This window comes from Narcine bancroftii, chromosome 3 (genome assembly GCF_036971445.1).
Source record: "Narcine bancroftii isolate sNarBan1 chromosome 3, sNarBan1.hap1, whole genome shotgun sequence".
Taxonomy (NCBI): domain Eukaryota; kingdom Metazoa; phylum Chordata; class Chondrichthyes; order Torpediniformes; family Narcinidae; genus Narcine; species Narcine bancroftii.
The window spans coordinates 264,310,172-264,326,782 of NC_091471.1; the positions used below are offsets into that span (position 1 = coordinate 264,310,172).

Here is a 16,611-nt window from a genome sequence, read left to right on the forward strand (position 1 = left end):
GTTCACTCACTGGGAGATATTCATCCTCCTTTTGGGTATATTAATGGCCGAGATGACACCATTCTCTCACTTAAATTCAATCTCAGAAGTAGAACTAAACGTGTATATCACGACCTAGTTCATCAGTAATGAACTTCGCTATATTGTCATAAAATCACATCTGATTCTCTTTTTGAGGAAAATAAATCTGTCATTGGTTGACTGTACTACCTTCCAAAATGGCCTAAGATGTCACTCCATTCGGCAGTTAAAACTGGTAATAAATGATCATAATACTTGTGACACCCACAAAATTATGCAACATGTATGGTTACCAGAGCAGTTAGTGCAATGCTACTACAGCATCAGCACCCAGCACTGTCTGTAAGGTGTTTGTATGTTATCCCCATGGCCTGAACAGGTTCCCTCTGAGAGCTCTGGTTTCCTTCCACCCTCCAAACACGTACGGGGTTTGTAGGTTAATTGGTGTATTTGTTCGGCTTGTAAGCCAGTGGGTCTGTTATCATGTTGCATCTCTAAATTAAAATTTTTAAACATTAAATGTTACAGATATCGATGAATGCAGAGTGATGCCTAACCTGTGTAAAAATGGACAATGCATAAATACTATGGGCTCCTTCCGCTGTTTCTGCTCTATTGGATACACCTCTGATTTAACAGCTACCTCCTGCATTGGTAAGAATCTTTTAATTCACCCTTTCCTTGAAAGAACCCTATTCTTTCAAAAATGGGATTTATTATATTAGATTGAATATCCAAAAAGAAGCTCAAAGCTTACAGTGTCCAAGCTCGGACTGTGTATACCAGGCCTGTATATCATTTTCATGTTGATCAGGCAATCTTGGGTATGTGGGAGCAACAGGAGTAAATCAAAATTGTAATCATGGTCTTTTTCACTGTTTCCTCACAGATCTTGATGAGTGTGCCCAGTCGCCCAAACCGTGCAACTTCATCTGCAAGAACGCAGAAGGGAGCTACCAATGCTCTTGTCCAAGAGGCTACATCCTGCAAGAAGATGGCAAGACTTGCAGAGGTAAGAGAGAGACCATTGCAATAGGACCAAGTATAGCCATGGCTTTTTGGGCCGTACTTCAAGGTCAGAGGATTATAGGTTCAAGACTACTCTGGACGTTTGCACATCGAATCCAGTGTGACATTTAAGCATTACTGAGGGAGTACTGCCCTGAGAAAGATGTTGCCACTTAGATGAGGAGTTAAATTAACATTGTTAGTGCTATTGAATGGATGTAGCAGGTTTGTCGAACAGTTTTGAAAGGGATGGGCTCCCATCTCAACCCAGATAATGGTTAGCACTACACTGTTACAGCACCAGTGACCCAGGAGTTTGTACTCTCTCCCCGTGATCTGTGTGCCTTTATCCAGGTGTTCTGGTTTCCTCCCACTCTGGAAAAAAAATGGGTTAATTAGTTTATTTGGGCGGCACAGGCTTGTGGGCCAGGAGGGCCTGTTACCTCTGAAAAATTAAATTCAAATTATCGCATTGGATTTTGCTGTTCACAAATTAAATGCTATGTTTCCAATGTTGTAACAGTGACTGCTACCCAAAATCCGACCATTACGAGAATGTACTTCCTCCCAAATCCAAGATTCCACTCCTTCCCAACCTCCTTAAGACCTGCAGCCTACTTTATGTCAGGCCCTGAACCCTCCACTGTTCCAAGCTTTGGATCTTATTTCATTTCCAACCCTGGATCCTGAACCATTTTAATTCATCCTGAGGCCATGACTCAAAAGTTCAATGGTGTACTTGTTATGAAACATCACATCAAATAATGACAAAATTTCAATCTTTAGAGTGTCTTGGAGAGCCCACAACACATAATTAGACTTTGAATTGTAGAAATGTATGTCAGACCATTCAGCCCATCATATCCGTTACAGCCACAATCAATCCTGTGCAGTTTTGTCACCTAATTATAGGAGCGATGTAAAGTGGAGAGGGTTCAGAAGAGATTCACAAAGTTGTTGCAAGGGTGAGTTATCATGTGAGTTATCATGTGTGAGGCCTGTTTGCCTCAGTGTACAAAGTTGAGAAAGGATCTTATTGAGGTCTATAATTAATCATAATGGTGACGGCCTGTTTCCTGGGAGAATCTGCGATGAGAGGGCAGAACTATATGGGGGTGGGATTTACAAGGGGTGTGAGGGGACTTCTTCGCTCAGATGGTGATAAGTACATGGAACGAACTGCCAGATGAAGTGATAGAAGCAGGTATGTTAGCTTCCTTTAAGAAACATTGATAATTATATGGATGGGAGGGGATTAGTAGTGACAGGCCAAATGCAGGCGAGTGAGACTAAAGCAGGAGAGCCTGTGGTTCAGCTTGGATAAGCTGGGCTTGTGGGTCTATTTCCATGGTGTAAGTCTCCATGACTCATGTACCTCCTCCACTGTACATCCTCCACAGTTATTTCTAGTTAACAACTCTTGGAATTATCGCAAATTTATTTCCCATGTTTCCTCCGTAGATCTTGATGAATGTTCCACCAAGCAGCACAATTGTCAGTTCCTGTGCGTTAATACAATTGGATCATTCACATGCAGGTGTCCGCCAGGCTTCACACAGCACCACACTTCATGCATTGGTGAGTAAACCTCAATAGCTTCAAAGGTCGACCACCTTCTCTTAATTACTGAATTATTTCGTATTTGAACTAGCATGGACTCTAGATGGACCAGCCTGAATTATTCCATGTGAATCTGGTGCCAACTAGGAAATGAATGATATCAAAGAAAATTCCAATGTGGAATATAAATGATTCTCATAACTAGAGTGAAACTCTGTTTGGTAGGTGGGTAATGGCCCTGCTAGTATTCAGGGTAGAGAGAGTAAATGCCCTGTTCAGTGTGGACTGGTAAGTGCCGAGCTGACCAATGTTTGGCACTGATCTGCCCAGATCAGGAATGTTACTAAATCGATAGATCCAAACCAGGATAGTGAAAGGCTGCAGTTGATCTCATTCTTTTCTATCCAAATACAGAGTGTTGCAGATAATGCCATGTGGATGTTTGAATAATAGTTCAGGCAAAATCAAGCATTACATCAAAACTCACAATTCCCCTAGTCAATACCATGTAAAAGTCTACCTCCTTAATTTTGGCCCCAAAATCTGGTATTTTCCATATATCTCGTGTAAAAGTCGAGATGCCCCCATCCCCCCACCAGTGGCCACCTGCCCTGCCCATCTGAGTTCCTGAGACCCCAAATGTGGATGCGGCCTGGCCCCAGCCATCCACCTGCCCATCCAAGCACGGTAGTGTGCATATAATAGTTGGCCCCTAAAATGTGATTATAACACACGTATACCTGGTAGTTAATTTACTTTTTAATTTCTTATTGTCAGATAATAATGAGTGTATGAGTCAAACCCCGATCTGTGGTTCAAAGGGCACATGTCAGAATACACCAGGAAGCTTCAGCTGCGATTGCCAGAAAGGATTCTTATTGGATGAAACTGGTTTCAACTGTGAAGGTATGGATGTGTAGAAATTTGCTTTCATTTTATTTTGGTGCATTAAACGTGTGCTGCCTTTGGAGCTAATGCCTGCTGAGATCTCCCTGGAACAGTTCCTGAAACTGAGCAAAGATTGGTTAAAGCTGCTCTGTGTTAAAACAGGACCAGTGAGTTCCCATCTGGAGCCACTGTGTCATTGCCATCTTGACTGCTGGGAAATGAGTCAACACTTACCTCACCCCATGACAGCAGCAGAAAAGTGTGCCATGGAGGTGATGCTCCAGTTTATGCTGACAGTGGGGTAAATAGGTGCTGTGTAACTAGTGATATTAACGAGTGTGTGGCTGATTTTGTGCAATGACAGCTCTCACTCATGCCCCAGGCCAATTTCTCGATGGCTATGATTTCATCTAGGAAAATCCATGTAAAAATACACCTTGGCTAAAGATTGCAAGTACTTGTCAGAAAATAACCTCCACATCGGTGAGCCTGAAATAAATGTTTGAAAAAGAGCCATATCCTTTAAGAAATTAGTAAAAGAATGAGCAGCACCTTGATGACTTTAAAGACAGTATGAACAGGATAAGAAATGGATATTAGAATGTAGGAAGTAGAGTTAGTCTGAATAAGATAAGGGTCTTCTAGCCCTAGACAGTATTAGCAAGTTCTACATATGAAGAGGTTATAGCCAGAGAGTTGGGAAGGTGTAAATTAGAACAAAGACAGGTTTGTGAATAAGGACAATGAGGATAATGACATGATGAGACACCAACAGGATACCCCCTGGTCCTCCAAGTTCACAGAAACAGCACGTAGGCAGGCAGGATTGCCTAATGCCAAACCTATCCAGGAGGCAGAAGAATGTAAGTGGGAGGGTACTTCTATACTGAAATAAACTGTATAAAAGTTGGGTGAGCCCCAGTGTATGTGTGTATTCCCAGGGTAAGGGGAAGCACCCAACTTTGCATTGTTGTATAATAAATGTTCTTTGTTCTCAAAAAAAAATTCGGGTGAATGTCAAGGAGGATATCCCCACGGTAGGGGTGGGCAACCTACAGCCCGCAACCCAATGCAAAAGTGCCATGTGCCCCCAGCCTGATGATACAAGTAGTGCAAAAAATTGCAAAATGGAAAAATTTCATTAAATGGCAAAACATAGATGCAGAACAGAAAGGGACCAACAATATCATTACCTATACGGGGGTCTGCGCATGAGTGGATCTGCATATGTGTGGTTCTCTGGTGCTCTGCATCATTTTTGGAAGGGATCTAGATGTTGCTTGAAGTTTTTCTGTGGATTGTTTTTTGATAAATTATCGTCAGTTATGTTTGTACATTATGTACTTCAAGCAGATAATCAAAAACGTAAAATGCATAATGTCTGTGTTTCAGTATTTATTTCATTTATGGTAGCATCAGTGTGGTCCACCGTTTAACCACTGACACACCATCTGGCCCACGCACGGTAAAAGGTTGCCCGCCCCTGGTCTAAAGGGTAAATAACAAGCAGAGAAAATGGAATCTGGACATCTGGGGTAAACTGTAGGCATGTTCAGAAGAACTGAAACCCTTGAGAAAATGGCAGCATCCCAGTTTCCCACCAGAGAGCATTACAGCACAGGCCTTTTGGTCCACGATGTTGTGCTGACCTATGTAAACCTACTCCACAACAATTTAATCCTTCCCAACCTTGCATCCATATGCCCAAGAGTCTTTTAATTGTCCCTGGTGTACCAGCCTCCATCACTATCCTCGGCAATGCATTTCAGGAACCCACCTCTCTCTAACATCTTCCATAAAGTTTTTTCCATTTATCTTAAACAGATGTCCTCTAGCATTGGCTATTGTCACCCCAGAAAAAAAAAGGTGCTGGCCGTCTATCCTATCCATGCTTCTCATATTCTTCTATTATGTCATATCTCATCTTTCATCACTCCAAAGAGAAAAGCCCTGGATCTGTCAGCCTTGCTTCATAAGGCATGTCCTCCAATCCAGGCAACATCCAAGTAAATTTCTGCAAAACATTTACATTCTGCAGTGAAGCTGCCAGAACTGAATCAAAGCTCCTTACAAATGGTCATGAAGCAAGCCTCTGAACAATGAGATTGTCTTTACAAAATGCAACCACATGGACAGAATCAGGAATGGAACAACAGAAGGAGGCCATTTCAGACCTTCTTGCCTGTTCCATTTCTCTGGAAAAAGCTATCCAAATTAATCCCATTTACCAGATTTTTACCCGTGGTCCTGGTGGAAAATAAAGCACCTGTGTTGTAGCTTCAGCTATAGATGTGCTGCAGCTGCTTCAGGTAGAATTTTTTTTAATTTATATTTAGGCATACAGAATAGTAACAGGCCATTTCAACCCATGAGTCCGTGCAGTCCAATTAAACTACACCTCCCCCACTACATTTTGAACAGTGGGAGGAAACCGGGGCCCCACAGAGGCACGGGGAGAACGTACAAATTCCTTATAGACAGCGCAGGATTTGAAACCCAGTCCCAATCACTGGCGTTGAAAACACGTTGCGCTAACTTCTACCCCAAGCGTGCCATCCTAAAAGAAACAAGTGCATTACTGGCCCAAAACAAACGGAGTCATTATAAAGTCCCATGGAGGCATTGTTAACATATTTTCACTGTTAAAACTACTTTCATTTCATTTCTTGAGTAAACTTAAAATAGCATATTTATGAAGAATATCCTGAGTTACAAGATTTTTCTGTTCTTTTACCCAAGGTAACTATTTTCTATTGGTTTGGGGATTCTGCAATCACCCACATCCCTCTGGGTTGAATCCTCAGCCTGGTCCTGATCCCACTTACAGTTTCCTCCCATCTGTCGGAGGGGCCAGCTTCACAACTGTTACCACAGACGGCTGGTAACAAGCTGGTGTCGCGAGGTTCTCCTCCAATTCCTCCCTCATTCAGATCACTCCAATGCCCTGCAAAAAGAACCAGCCCAGAAATGCTTGCAGTTTACTGGTGGCAAAATGCTCTGCACTTCAAAACCTTCAAAGTTTACAGTCAAATAATCTTGAAGGATCATTAAAAGGAGGTTGGGAGAACAATGCCAATGGCACATTTTCACAAATTTAAACAGTAATGATTTCCTCAATTACTGTGCACCTGACAGTGTGGAGGGAAGGACTTACTGAGGCCCAAGTCTTCTGCATTAAACTTCTAATGATGTTCAGAAATGATGTTAAGGAATTTGTACGTTCTCCCCGTGCCTCTGTGGGTTTTCCCTGGGGGGCCCCGGTTTCCTCCCACTGTTCAAAATGTACCGGGGGGTGTAGTTTAATTGGGCTGCTCGGACTCATGGGTTGAAATGGCCTGTTACCGTTCTGTATGCCTAAATTTAAAAAAAAATTCTACCTGAAGCAGCTGCAGCATATCTGTAGCTGAAGCTATAACACAGGTGCTTTATTTTCCACCAGGACCATGGGTAAAAAGAGTTGGTAAATGGGATTAATTTTTGATCCTACCCCCCGCCCCACCCTGATAACTTTCAGTTCGGATCAATTCTGGTTGAAAACTGGATCTCCCTCAGCACCTGACGAACTCAGGTTGTTTATATTACTCTCCAACCTACAGATGTGGACGAATGTGACGGGAATCACCGCTGCCAACATGGCTGCCAGAACATGTTAGGCGGATACAGATGTAGCTGCCCTCAAGGCTACATGCAACACTACCAGTGGAACCAGTGTGTGGGCAAGTATTGAGACTCCTGGGGTTGAAATGTTCAAGTGGACTCAATGTTACTCATCTCAGCTTGCCATTAGTATAAATCTGGCAAAATTGGCAGAGAGATATCCTTGTCCCACATGTCAATTGGTAGACAACACTGAAATACAACTGGCATCTCGATATTTAATTTCATTAACACTAACTGTGAGTCACCAATCATGATGAAATGAAAGTGAGTGGAACATTCATGTCGTCAGGCAATTTGATTGTAGCAAATACAGAAATGCAGTCACAGGGGTAGGGGCCAAGAGGGATATTGGTGGCAAGAGAGAGGTAGATGAGGGCATCACAGAAGGAGCAATCCCTGTGGAAAAGGGAGAGAGGGGAGGAGAAGGGAAGATGTGTCTGGTGGTGGGACTGGGATCACGTAGTAGGTGGCAAAATGATGGAGGTGAAATGAAATATTAGCCTCAGATAACTAACTAAGCAGAAGCTAAAAACCTTTCTTACCTCTTTACTCAAGAGAGAAGAGAGATGAATACATTTACAAGATAAAAATGGGAAGCAAGTAGTTTGAAAACAAATCACTTAGCATTGAAGTTGAAGAATTAGCTCTATGACTAAGATCTCTCGCTTCTACAAAGACCAGTTGCTCTTGTTGCAGTATTGATCGATTCCTTGTCTGTCCAGATACAACTCACCTGAAGTGAGGGCAGATACAGAGGAAATGCAAATGATTTCTTTGACTTGGCTGGGGAGCAGTGTTTCCTGCCCTTGCCAATCCAAAAACCCTTGCAAGAAAATCCATACAAGTTGACATTGCCTGATTGATCTTCATTCAGAATCTCAGAAGTTGAGTAATATATTACATATATACTCACGTAATAGTCAAGTTTTTTGGAGCAATTTTTCAGGTCAAATTTGTAAGGGGGGTGGGTTGGCTTTTATACAGGTCATACTTTTGACAGTATAAGTACCTGTGTCGTTCGAGGGAGCTCGGATAGGCGGGACCAGGGGGTAAGTTTGCATACAGGTTGTCGTGAGCTCAAATGGGCAGGCAGGTGGGGTCTAGGAAGACAGTCTGTAACTGGGGCGCCAGGAGCTCTGGTGGGAGGGTGGTTGGGGCAAGGATCCCCAGTTGGGGCAGCGGTAGCTCCAGTGGACGAGCAGCTGAGGCATCAGGAGCTCCACTGAGCGGGCAGCTGGCCTAGGAGAGAGTCTGTGGCTGGGGCATCAGGTGCTCTGATGGGTGGGCAGTCGACTTTTATACAGGATCAATTATTACTCAAGTATATACACTTGACTGAATGCTGGGCTGGTCATTGGTGTGGCTGTGCTCATGGGGACATACCCCAGCAGGTGTCAGTATGGTTGAGAGGGGGATCAGGATGGATGTCTCTCATTAATCTCTCTCTCTATTTTTCAGATGAGAATGAATGCAGTAATCCTACTGCCTGTGGCGCAGCCTCCTGCTACAACACACTGGGCAGCTACAAATGCCTCTGCCCTTCTGGGTTTGATTTTGACCAGTATATTGGGGGATGTCAGGATGTGAATGAATGCTCAGTCTCAGGAAACCCCTGCTCTTATGGCTGCTCCAACACAGAAGGTGGCTACCTCTGTGGCTGCCCAGGGGGCTACTTCAGGGTGGGCCAAGGGTAAGTGATGTCAATGACCTGATTCCAAACCTGTAGCTTGGATGGGGTAAACATTGGGCAGGCATATAAAAATATTCCCAAACTGAAACTCTGGCTTGTAATTTTCCATCCCTGCTGAAGTTCCTCGTTTAGTCTTGAGTGAGATCTCCCCCATGACTGTAATGAGGGAATCACACTTCAGATTTAAATTCTTGATAATGCACTAGAGAAATTAAAAATGCAGTAATAGTTTTTACTCAACCTAGAGGAATAGGCTTCGTTGTTAGAATAGAAGGGGAAGTAATGTCAGTGACCTGGTTCTGAATCTGGGGTAAACATTAGACTGGCAAATAAAAATCTTCAAAAATTGAAACCAATACAAGCCCTTTGCCATACTAATGTGTCCTCGTCAGTATTTCTAGGAGATTACTTGTCAAGTATAGAAGGGTATTTCTAAAGTACTCCCAAGTGTAATTAGCATGTATAGCATTTGTAACTTACTACGTTTTGTCTTTGGGTGCTGCCATTGAACGGCCTGCTCAGGCATTGTATATCTGGAATGGGATTCGGGAATGGTCACTATCTACCTGAGGAAGAGGTGGCAGAAGAGAATTTGCTGTCTCCTGAGACCTGTTATGAGTGTAAAATCAATGGCTATCCCAAGAGAGGCAGGCATCGGAGGAGTACAAATGGCACCGAATCTCATGAGGTGAGTTAAAGAGCGCGAGAATGGCGTTTGTTATTTGTGAAGGCTCCTGTGGGACTTCAGATACATTCACTTTTTGTGAATTGCCCCTCACAACAAATGAACCAGTTTGTGTACTGTGTTATCACAGGACCATGGAAATTAATGACCTGTTAATCAAGTTGTGGTGGTGAAACACACAAACTGCGGAAGCTGTACTGAGCAATGAGATGCTGGGGGAACTCAGTAGGTCAGGCAGCATCCATGGGTAGAAACGGTCAGCCCAATATTTCAGGTCAGGACCATTTATCAACAATCTCTGACTGTGCTCTCATCAAGATTTATTTTTTAAAATCCCAACCTGAGAAAGGATGAGAGGTGATGTAATAGGTCTGCAAGATTCTGAGAGGCAGACAGCCAGCGCCTTTTACCCAGGGCAGGAGTAGCAAATACCAGAGGACATCTGTACAAAGTGAAGGGAGGAAAGTTTGTTTTTATATATTTACACTCGAAATAAAGGGTTACAAGGTAGAAAGAGTTTAGTTTTTTTTAGTAGGAATATATAGGTCATCACAACATCAATGGCCGAAGAGCCTGTACTGTGCTGTATTCTATGTTAAAATGTCGACTCACCGTATCGGCCCAAGTATGCTGCCTGGCCCACTAGGTTTCATCAACATCTTCTCGTTGCTCAAGTTTTTGGTGGTGTTTGAAGAAATAATGTACTTGGGCACCAAATCCTCTTCGGTAGGGTCAGTGGGATGGATAGGTAGACTGGACCTGTTTCAACTAGCATCCTGGTTTACTGACACACCTAGTGCAACAAAAATTTGCAATGACGGACTTACGAATCTATCCTCTGACTGATACAGAATTATTCAGGGGGATTAAAATTAGAAATAAGAACCAACGAAGTAGTTCTTATTTCACAAGGACATTTCTGTATCCTTTACTTAAAATTTTTTAAAATAATAGAAGTTTCCGAAGGTTCAATCATGGAAAGCCTTCCTTTAAAACGAGAGAATTATTGGGCTGTCTTGCAAGAAGGGTAATCAGGGCATTTTTTTCCATTCAAAGAGCCATTGAGATGGAATAAACTTCCAGGAAAAACCATTAATGTGATCAATATCCATGGAGACAACACTCAGCTATCCTTTTAAAGAGAAATTCTGTCTAATGTGTGCACAATTGGGAAATATAACACATTAAAATAGGAGGGGTTTTTTTTGGCCTTGCTGGTTGTACTTACTTAATAGTTGGAAATGTCAAAAAATTTCCTCTAAAAGTAAATTAATTGAGTTTTTTTTTAAAAAACAGAATCACAAAATCAGTCTGGCAAGCTTGGACATCGATGCACCAATCCCATTGAATGTGAATATCTCAGACATGGGAATCCATGATCATATTATGGAATTCCTGCCCGCCATCGAGCCTCTGGAAAACCACGTGCGTTACATCATCTCTGGTGGGAATGAAGCCAGCTTCTTCCGAATCCACCAGAAAAATGGACTCAGCTACCTCCATCTAAGCCGCAAAAAGGCCATGAGAGGGAAGTACACACTGGAGATCTCCAGCATGCCTCTGTACAGGAAGAAAGAACTCCTGAAGCTAGAAGATGAGAATGACGTTGACTACCTCGCGGGTGACATTGGTGAGGCTCTTCAAATGAAGCTTCAAATTCATCTTCTCTGATCTTACTTTGTCTCTCTTGGTGGGGTAAAAGCCCATTTTAAATAAGCACCTCAGCACCAATCTATCAGCATGATACTTAATGATGGGATAATGGGCTGTGTCAGCTCAACAAAGTCTTCACACATTATTTCCTATTCATATAGGCAACGTACCAGGCCTGAACAACATCCGCACTGCCACAATTCCATACATTCAACAGATTATCAAACACCATTTGAATGAGGCCAATTTACTATTTAAGATCAAGGTTGGGAGTATCCCTTTGAATAACTACTCATCTTTTTGAACTGCAGTGATCTAAATAAGAGTATTTAATAATGGATTCAACTATATTGAAATAAAATCAACACACAGGATTGGATAATTATTGATCAAACATCAGCAAATTTGAGACATTAGGTGCTACTGAGTCAGAGATAGGAATTTGCTTTTATTTAGACATCATATCTGCATAATATTCTAATAACTAATTGCATTAGGATTAATTTGGAAAAAAAAAAGAATGTTCCTCAGAGGTTTTCCTCTTCCTGGCTTACCCTATCCCCCATCATCTCCTGTCTTTGGCTCTACCCTGAGAACTGTGGACAAATCCAGTTTATGGTGCTCTTCAGAATCTTTCAATTGTTTTTTTTTTGGGGAGGGTGGGGGGGGAAGAATTACCCATCAGACTAGAAAACTCTGACCAGAGCAAATTATTTACAAACAAGTCAACCACGGGCAGCAGACTGCCAGTTTTCCATGAAGAGTTTTGATTAAACCAACTTCCCATTTGTTATACAGGCCAGAAAAAGATGAAGTATTTTAATCTTAATTTAACATTAACTTCATAGCAACCTGCAATGAAAGCCAGCATCCTCTAAGTTTATTCCTCTTTCATGTTAAGCACTAAATGATTGCCAACTCCTTGTAAGGGCAGTAATTTAAAATCATAGCACGGTCAGGAATTAAGAGTGAATGCATGTGTTGTCACAGGAAATTTTAATTGTCTGTAACTTGTAATCATGGTTGAGTGAACAGGGCACCATATCCCACTATCTTTACCTCTGAATCCACTCATCACAAGTGAGAAACCCATTCCTGATCCGTATTAAAAGGAATCTTAACTCATCACAACCAATGGATTGAGGATTCCTACATTTCTTAACAACTTTTGGTGGGTCTGGGAGTCTCTAAGAATACTCCAGATGAAAGTCAGAAAGCCAAGTCAACGGCTGTACTTTATTCCTTGTGCATTGTGCAAGTTTCCCTGGTGTATCTGGCAGGTGCCAGCTGTTCTTCCTGCCCCATTGAAGCGTCCTCATTACAGCACGCACTGGGATGATACAGGATTCTAATTCTGGGCCTCTTCCTTCCAGTTTACACTACTCCTATTTTCCCTTCCTGTGTGACTTGTAGATTTCAGTGCAGAGTCCAACAACTCTGGGGGAGTGCCAGGAGAAAGAGGTTCCTACATTTATTTAAAAGAATGTGCGTGGAATTGCTTGAGAAGAAGCTTGCCAATGAATATCAGTTGAGCAGTACCTCCCTGCCACTGACCAACAACAATTGGACTGCAGGAATTGGCCCCTAATCCTATCACCCAGCAGGAATAGATTGGTTAATATGAGCATCATACAGAAAAACAAACAAGGTGCAGGATCAACTGCCATCTTATTCAATGCCAGAGATGGCATGAGAGGGTATCCTGTCGACTGCTGCTCTGATTTCTTGTATCCTTGTGCCTCACACTGAAGATTTTAAGGTCTTATTTCACCTCCCAGCAGTGAAGATTATGACCCAGGCCAAATTCCCCAGAAGAACTGTCCCAACAATGTCATCTTTGGACTTTTCTCCTGTGCACACAACAGGAGGGGAACAAAATTGGTTTAGTGCTTCATTTCTTGCAGCCAAGGCATGGAGCCATGTATGGGAGCTAGTAGAAGCCCCTACCTGACTGTGTGCATTGAAAAACGATCCATCAACCCCATGTCCCTGGTTATTACAGAACGCAAAGTAGTCATGCTCTTTTGAAGGGGAATCAGAGGAAGATTCTATTTGGTGAAGACATCAAACACAAAAGACTGAAAATCAAGCAGGGAGCAAACTCTAGAAACAGGCAATATATTCTGCAGCAGGCCACCATTTCTCCTACTCGTATCTGGGGCTCTGACAGTTTATCTTAATTATCTTTGCTTCTAAACCACAGGTAAATCAAATATATTCAGTACTGGACATCACAATTTATTCTTAAAAGAGGACCATACATATCTCAGTGGATATTCTTGTAGCCTTCTGTCATGTCTAATTGTTTCTGAAAGATGTTTATCACGTACACTCCTAGTTAATTTTGTTTTAAAATGACCTGAATTAAAGCAGTCTGGAAGTCAGCTTCTCGACAGAATATCTTAACAGATAACAATTTGAGAGTTTGAAATGTGGAATCTCACAGCACAGAAGTTGGCTATCAAGCTCAATGTGCCAGTCCCAACGCTGTCATTTAGCAGTAACAGCAAGGAGTATATTTCTTGATTTTTAATATCCCCAATTTGATTTTAAATGGAGTACAAAGGAATAGTTTGACTAGCTGCATACATGAAAATAACAAAGTTAAAGGCATCGTCACATTTCCAGTATTTTGACATGAGAAGCAATTTATCCCCCAACCCTGTTATATTTCACTTACTCATCTGTAGAGATTGAACAATTAAATTAAATTTGTCAACTTTTGATGATTCTACTTGGATACGGCAAATTGCAGGCAAGTTACTGTTTCATGAAGGTGCTAATGTTAAAGGAATTACACGTTCAACCTCAGACTACCTGAAGTCCTGTTGTTCAGTAGAGCAATTGACCTTACAATGGTGCTAGTATTGAAATTCAGGGTTCCTGCACTATCCATCCCATTTTATATTTATGTATAACCGACATTTTGTACTGTTTGTCAAAATATTTTTGTGAGCTCATATCTTGTAGCTTTTTTTGTAAACAGCCGTTTCATGTAAAATAGAGGACGTGTTTATACTGTAATCATCTAGCGACAAACTTGAAAAAAAACAACTTTTTTATTGTAAACTTGTAATACTTTATACAGATTTTTCTACTGCAAAGAGGGTTATGAATATAGTAATTCTGCCTAAACACTGGACCCTCGCTATCTGTTGACCATTCTGAACTTTTAAAGTGAATTTTGTATTAACGATGTGAAGCCCGGACTGCCAATAATGAAGTACTGTTACACTACAGCCCCAAGTCACCTCACTTGTGTGTTCTGGTGTCATCATTTGGTCTCAAGCTTGCGGGGGGGGGGGGGGGGGAGGAAAGGAAAGGGGTAAGAGGAGCATAACAAATCTACCTGGGGCATTAGATTTGTGTCAAGAAATATGCTCAAAAAATAAAAATGGATTAATTTAGGTTATATTTTCTGTCTCCACTGTGATTTACCCCACAGCTGAGACAGGTCAAGAGGTAGTATTTGGAGTCAACAGGATGGTGATTTTATTCAGTTGGAGGTAACTAATTTTTTGTGATGGGCACCCAGGAATTAGATACTTTTTGGGTTGCTTGCAACACTACGTTTGACTAACTGCAGTTGAAATAGCCTGGTGGACCTTTCAATTTAAGGGCAGTTAAGATTAGGGTATTAAATACTGGCATATTCACATTACACAAATAAATTTAAAAACTAATCTATTTTCAGGGTTTTGTACTCAAAAGCCAGTAAAGTTATTTAATTACACAATTCTAATAACTTTAGCCTGAGATTACACAAAAGCAATCCACTTAAACAAGTCCTAGTTGCTGTAGAAAACTTCCCGTGGTATTGCAACTTCTAGCAAGGGATATTTGCAAAGAGCAAAATTTTCCTCCCTTATTGGAAGTCGATGGCTATTTATTCCAGTACATCACAATGTTCTTTGAGTCCCTTGCAATACCCTCAAAGTTTTGGTTCACAGTAGTTAAAGTCTGGTTGTTTCCACACTCTGGCACAATCCATGGCGATTGTTTGATGTTTAGGTTACATCAATGTGGCATTCAGCTCATTTTTATACCATTACCAGAATTCAATTGAGAACAAGCTTTTCATGGTCACCTGGGGGAAATAAAGCACAGGGAGATGATAGGATCATCTGCAAACACTGTCCACTACATTTGCCCTCCCTCTCATTTAGGAAATTGGAAACAGCCAGCAATGATCAAAGACCACTTTTATTCACCCTTGAAGTCAACATGTTCAAGGCATCATGATTCCATCAAGCTACAGAGAGAACCTATAGCAAAAAGCTCTTGTGACTAAAAATCAATATCTCTTGCATCTTTCCTTCAGTGCCAGGTAAAAGCTAGTATCAGAAATAGAGATTGCAAAATCAGCTAGCTTGTCAAAATTCATCTACCATGATGTAGGACAATTTGTATATGAAAGGCAATAAAATATTCATTGGTACAAACATGAAACAGTACTTCACACCGGTGCCATCACTGAAGAGTTGCCACATCCTGAAGGAAATTCTCATTGGACCTGGTGATGGCCACATGTTTAGCATTTCCAGTTACCGCTGTTGGAAATGAACCAGTCAGCAGTTTCAAAGATCAAAGAGTTATTTCTAAGAAGATTTGCCCAAATTGTCTGCAGGCAAATAGAACCTGAAGCTACTGGAGTGCAGCTGAGCAGGGCACAATCATCCGATCAAAATAAAAATATAAGAATTTCATATCACTCACTTCATCAGCTTTGCCTTGGGGATTGCACCAGATGGTTTTTGGATGATGTAGTACAAATTATCCCTCAACATTGTTCCATCGATGCACCAGTAATAATGCTTAATTATTGAGGAACAAAATCAAGCTGTTATTTTTCACTCTGTAATGCATTCCGGACTAATGTAATGTCACAGAAAGCCTCAGGTTCCCATTTAGAATCACCAAGTGTGACCATAGCTGTGGCTCCGAGCTCTCTCAGCATGGCACCTGGCTTGGATACGTTAATGGCCACGTTTTCTCAGGTATGCACGGATGAGCAGGTCATCTGATTTACTTGCTCATCTCCTTTCAAGGTGCTCATTGTCCAGAAGCCTGAGGCTGAGCTGCAGCCAGTAACTCTTTAAACTAGCAGATAAGAAGCAACACCACCAGGGTCAGTGCCAGAACAAATGTTAGAGGGGAACATTAGCGTGTTGGGGGTGGGGGCATGGTGGAACATTCATAAACTTGCTTTGGGGATGTGCTATTGGATGCTGGAACCTACCTATCAGAGGGGATGCTATTGCCACCTTCCTCTCCAATGTAGGAGGCTCCTTGCATTAAGCGTCTCTAGACTACTGGATGAAGCACGCTAGTGACACAGCTGGGGGGTTGGGTGGAGAGTCACTAGTGTGATGGATTATGTTACATTTTATATTGTATATGGACAGCACCTCATGGGGGGCAGTGCCCACAGATGCCCCACCTTGGT

At 41.9% G+C, this 16,611-nt stretch overlaps 1 protein-coding gene across 3 annotated transcripts in view; it reads left to right on the forward strand.

Moving 5' to 3' along the window:
- The window catches only part of fbn2b (fibrillin 2b), a 231,149-nt gene extending 216,729 nt beyond the window's left edge, over positions 1 to 14,420 (forward strand). For all 3 annotated transcript variants that reach the window (XM_069927972.1, XM_069927973.1, XM_069927974.1), the window contains 8 exons: positions 550 to 675; positions 911 to 1,033; positions 2,491 to 2,607; positions 3,367 to 3,495; positions 7,074 to 7,193; positions 8,596 to 8,827; positions 9,350 to 9,515; positions 10,809 to 14,420. In XM_069927972.1, the coding sequence (XP_069784073.1) occupies positions 550 to 675; positions 911 to 1,033; positions 2,491 to 2,607; positions 3,367 to 3,495; positions 7,074 to 7,193; positions 8,596 to 8,827; positions 9,350 to 9,515; positions 10,809 to 11,183 (1,388 nt within the window). In that variant the 3' untranslated portion in view covers positions 11,184 to 14,420. The remainder of the gene's footprint in view (positions 1 to 549; positions 676 to 910; positions 1,034 to 2,490; positions 2,608 to 3,366; positions 3,496 to 7,073; positions 7,194 to 8,595; positions 8,828 to 9,349; positions 9,516 to 10,808) is intronic.
- Positions 14,421 to 16,611: the final 2,191 nt, after the last annotated feature.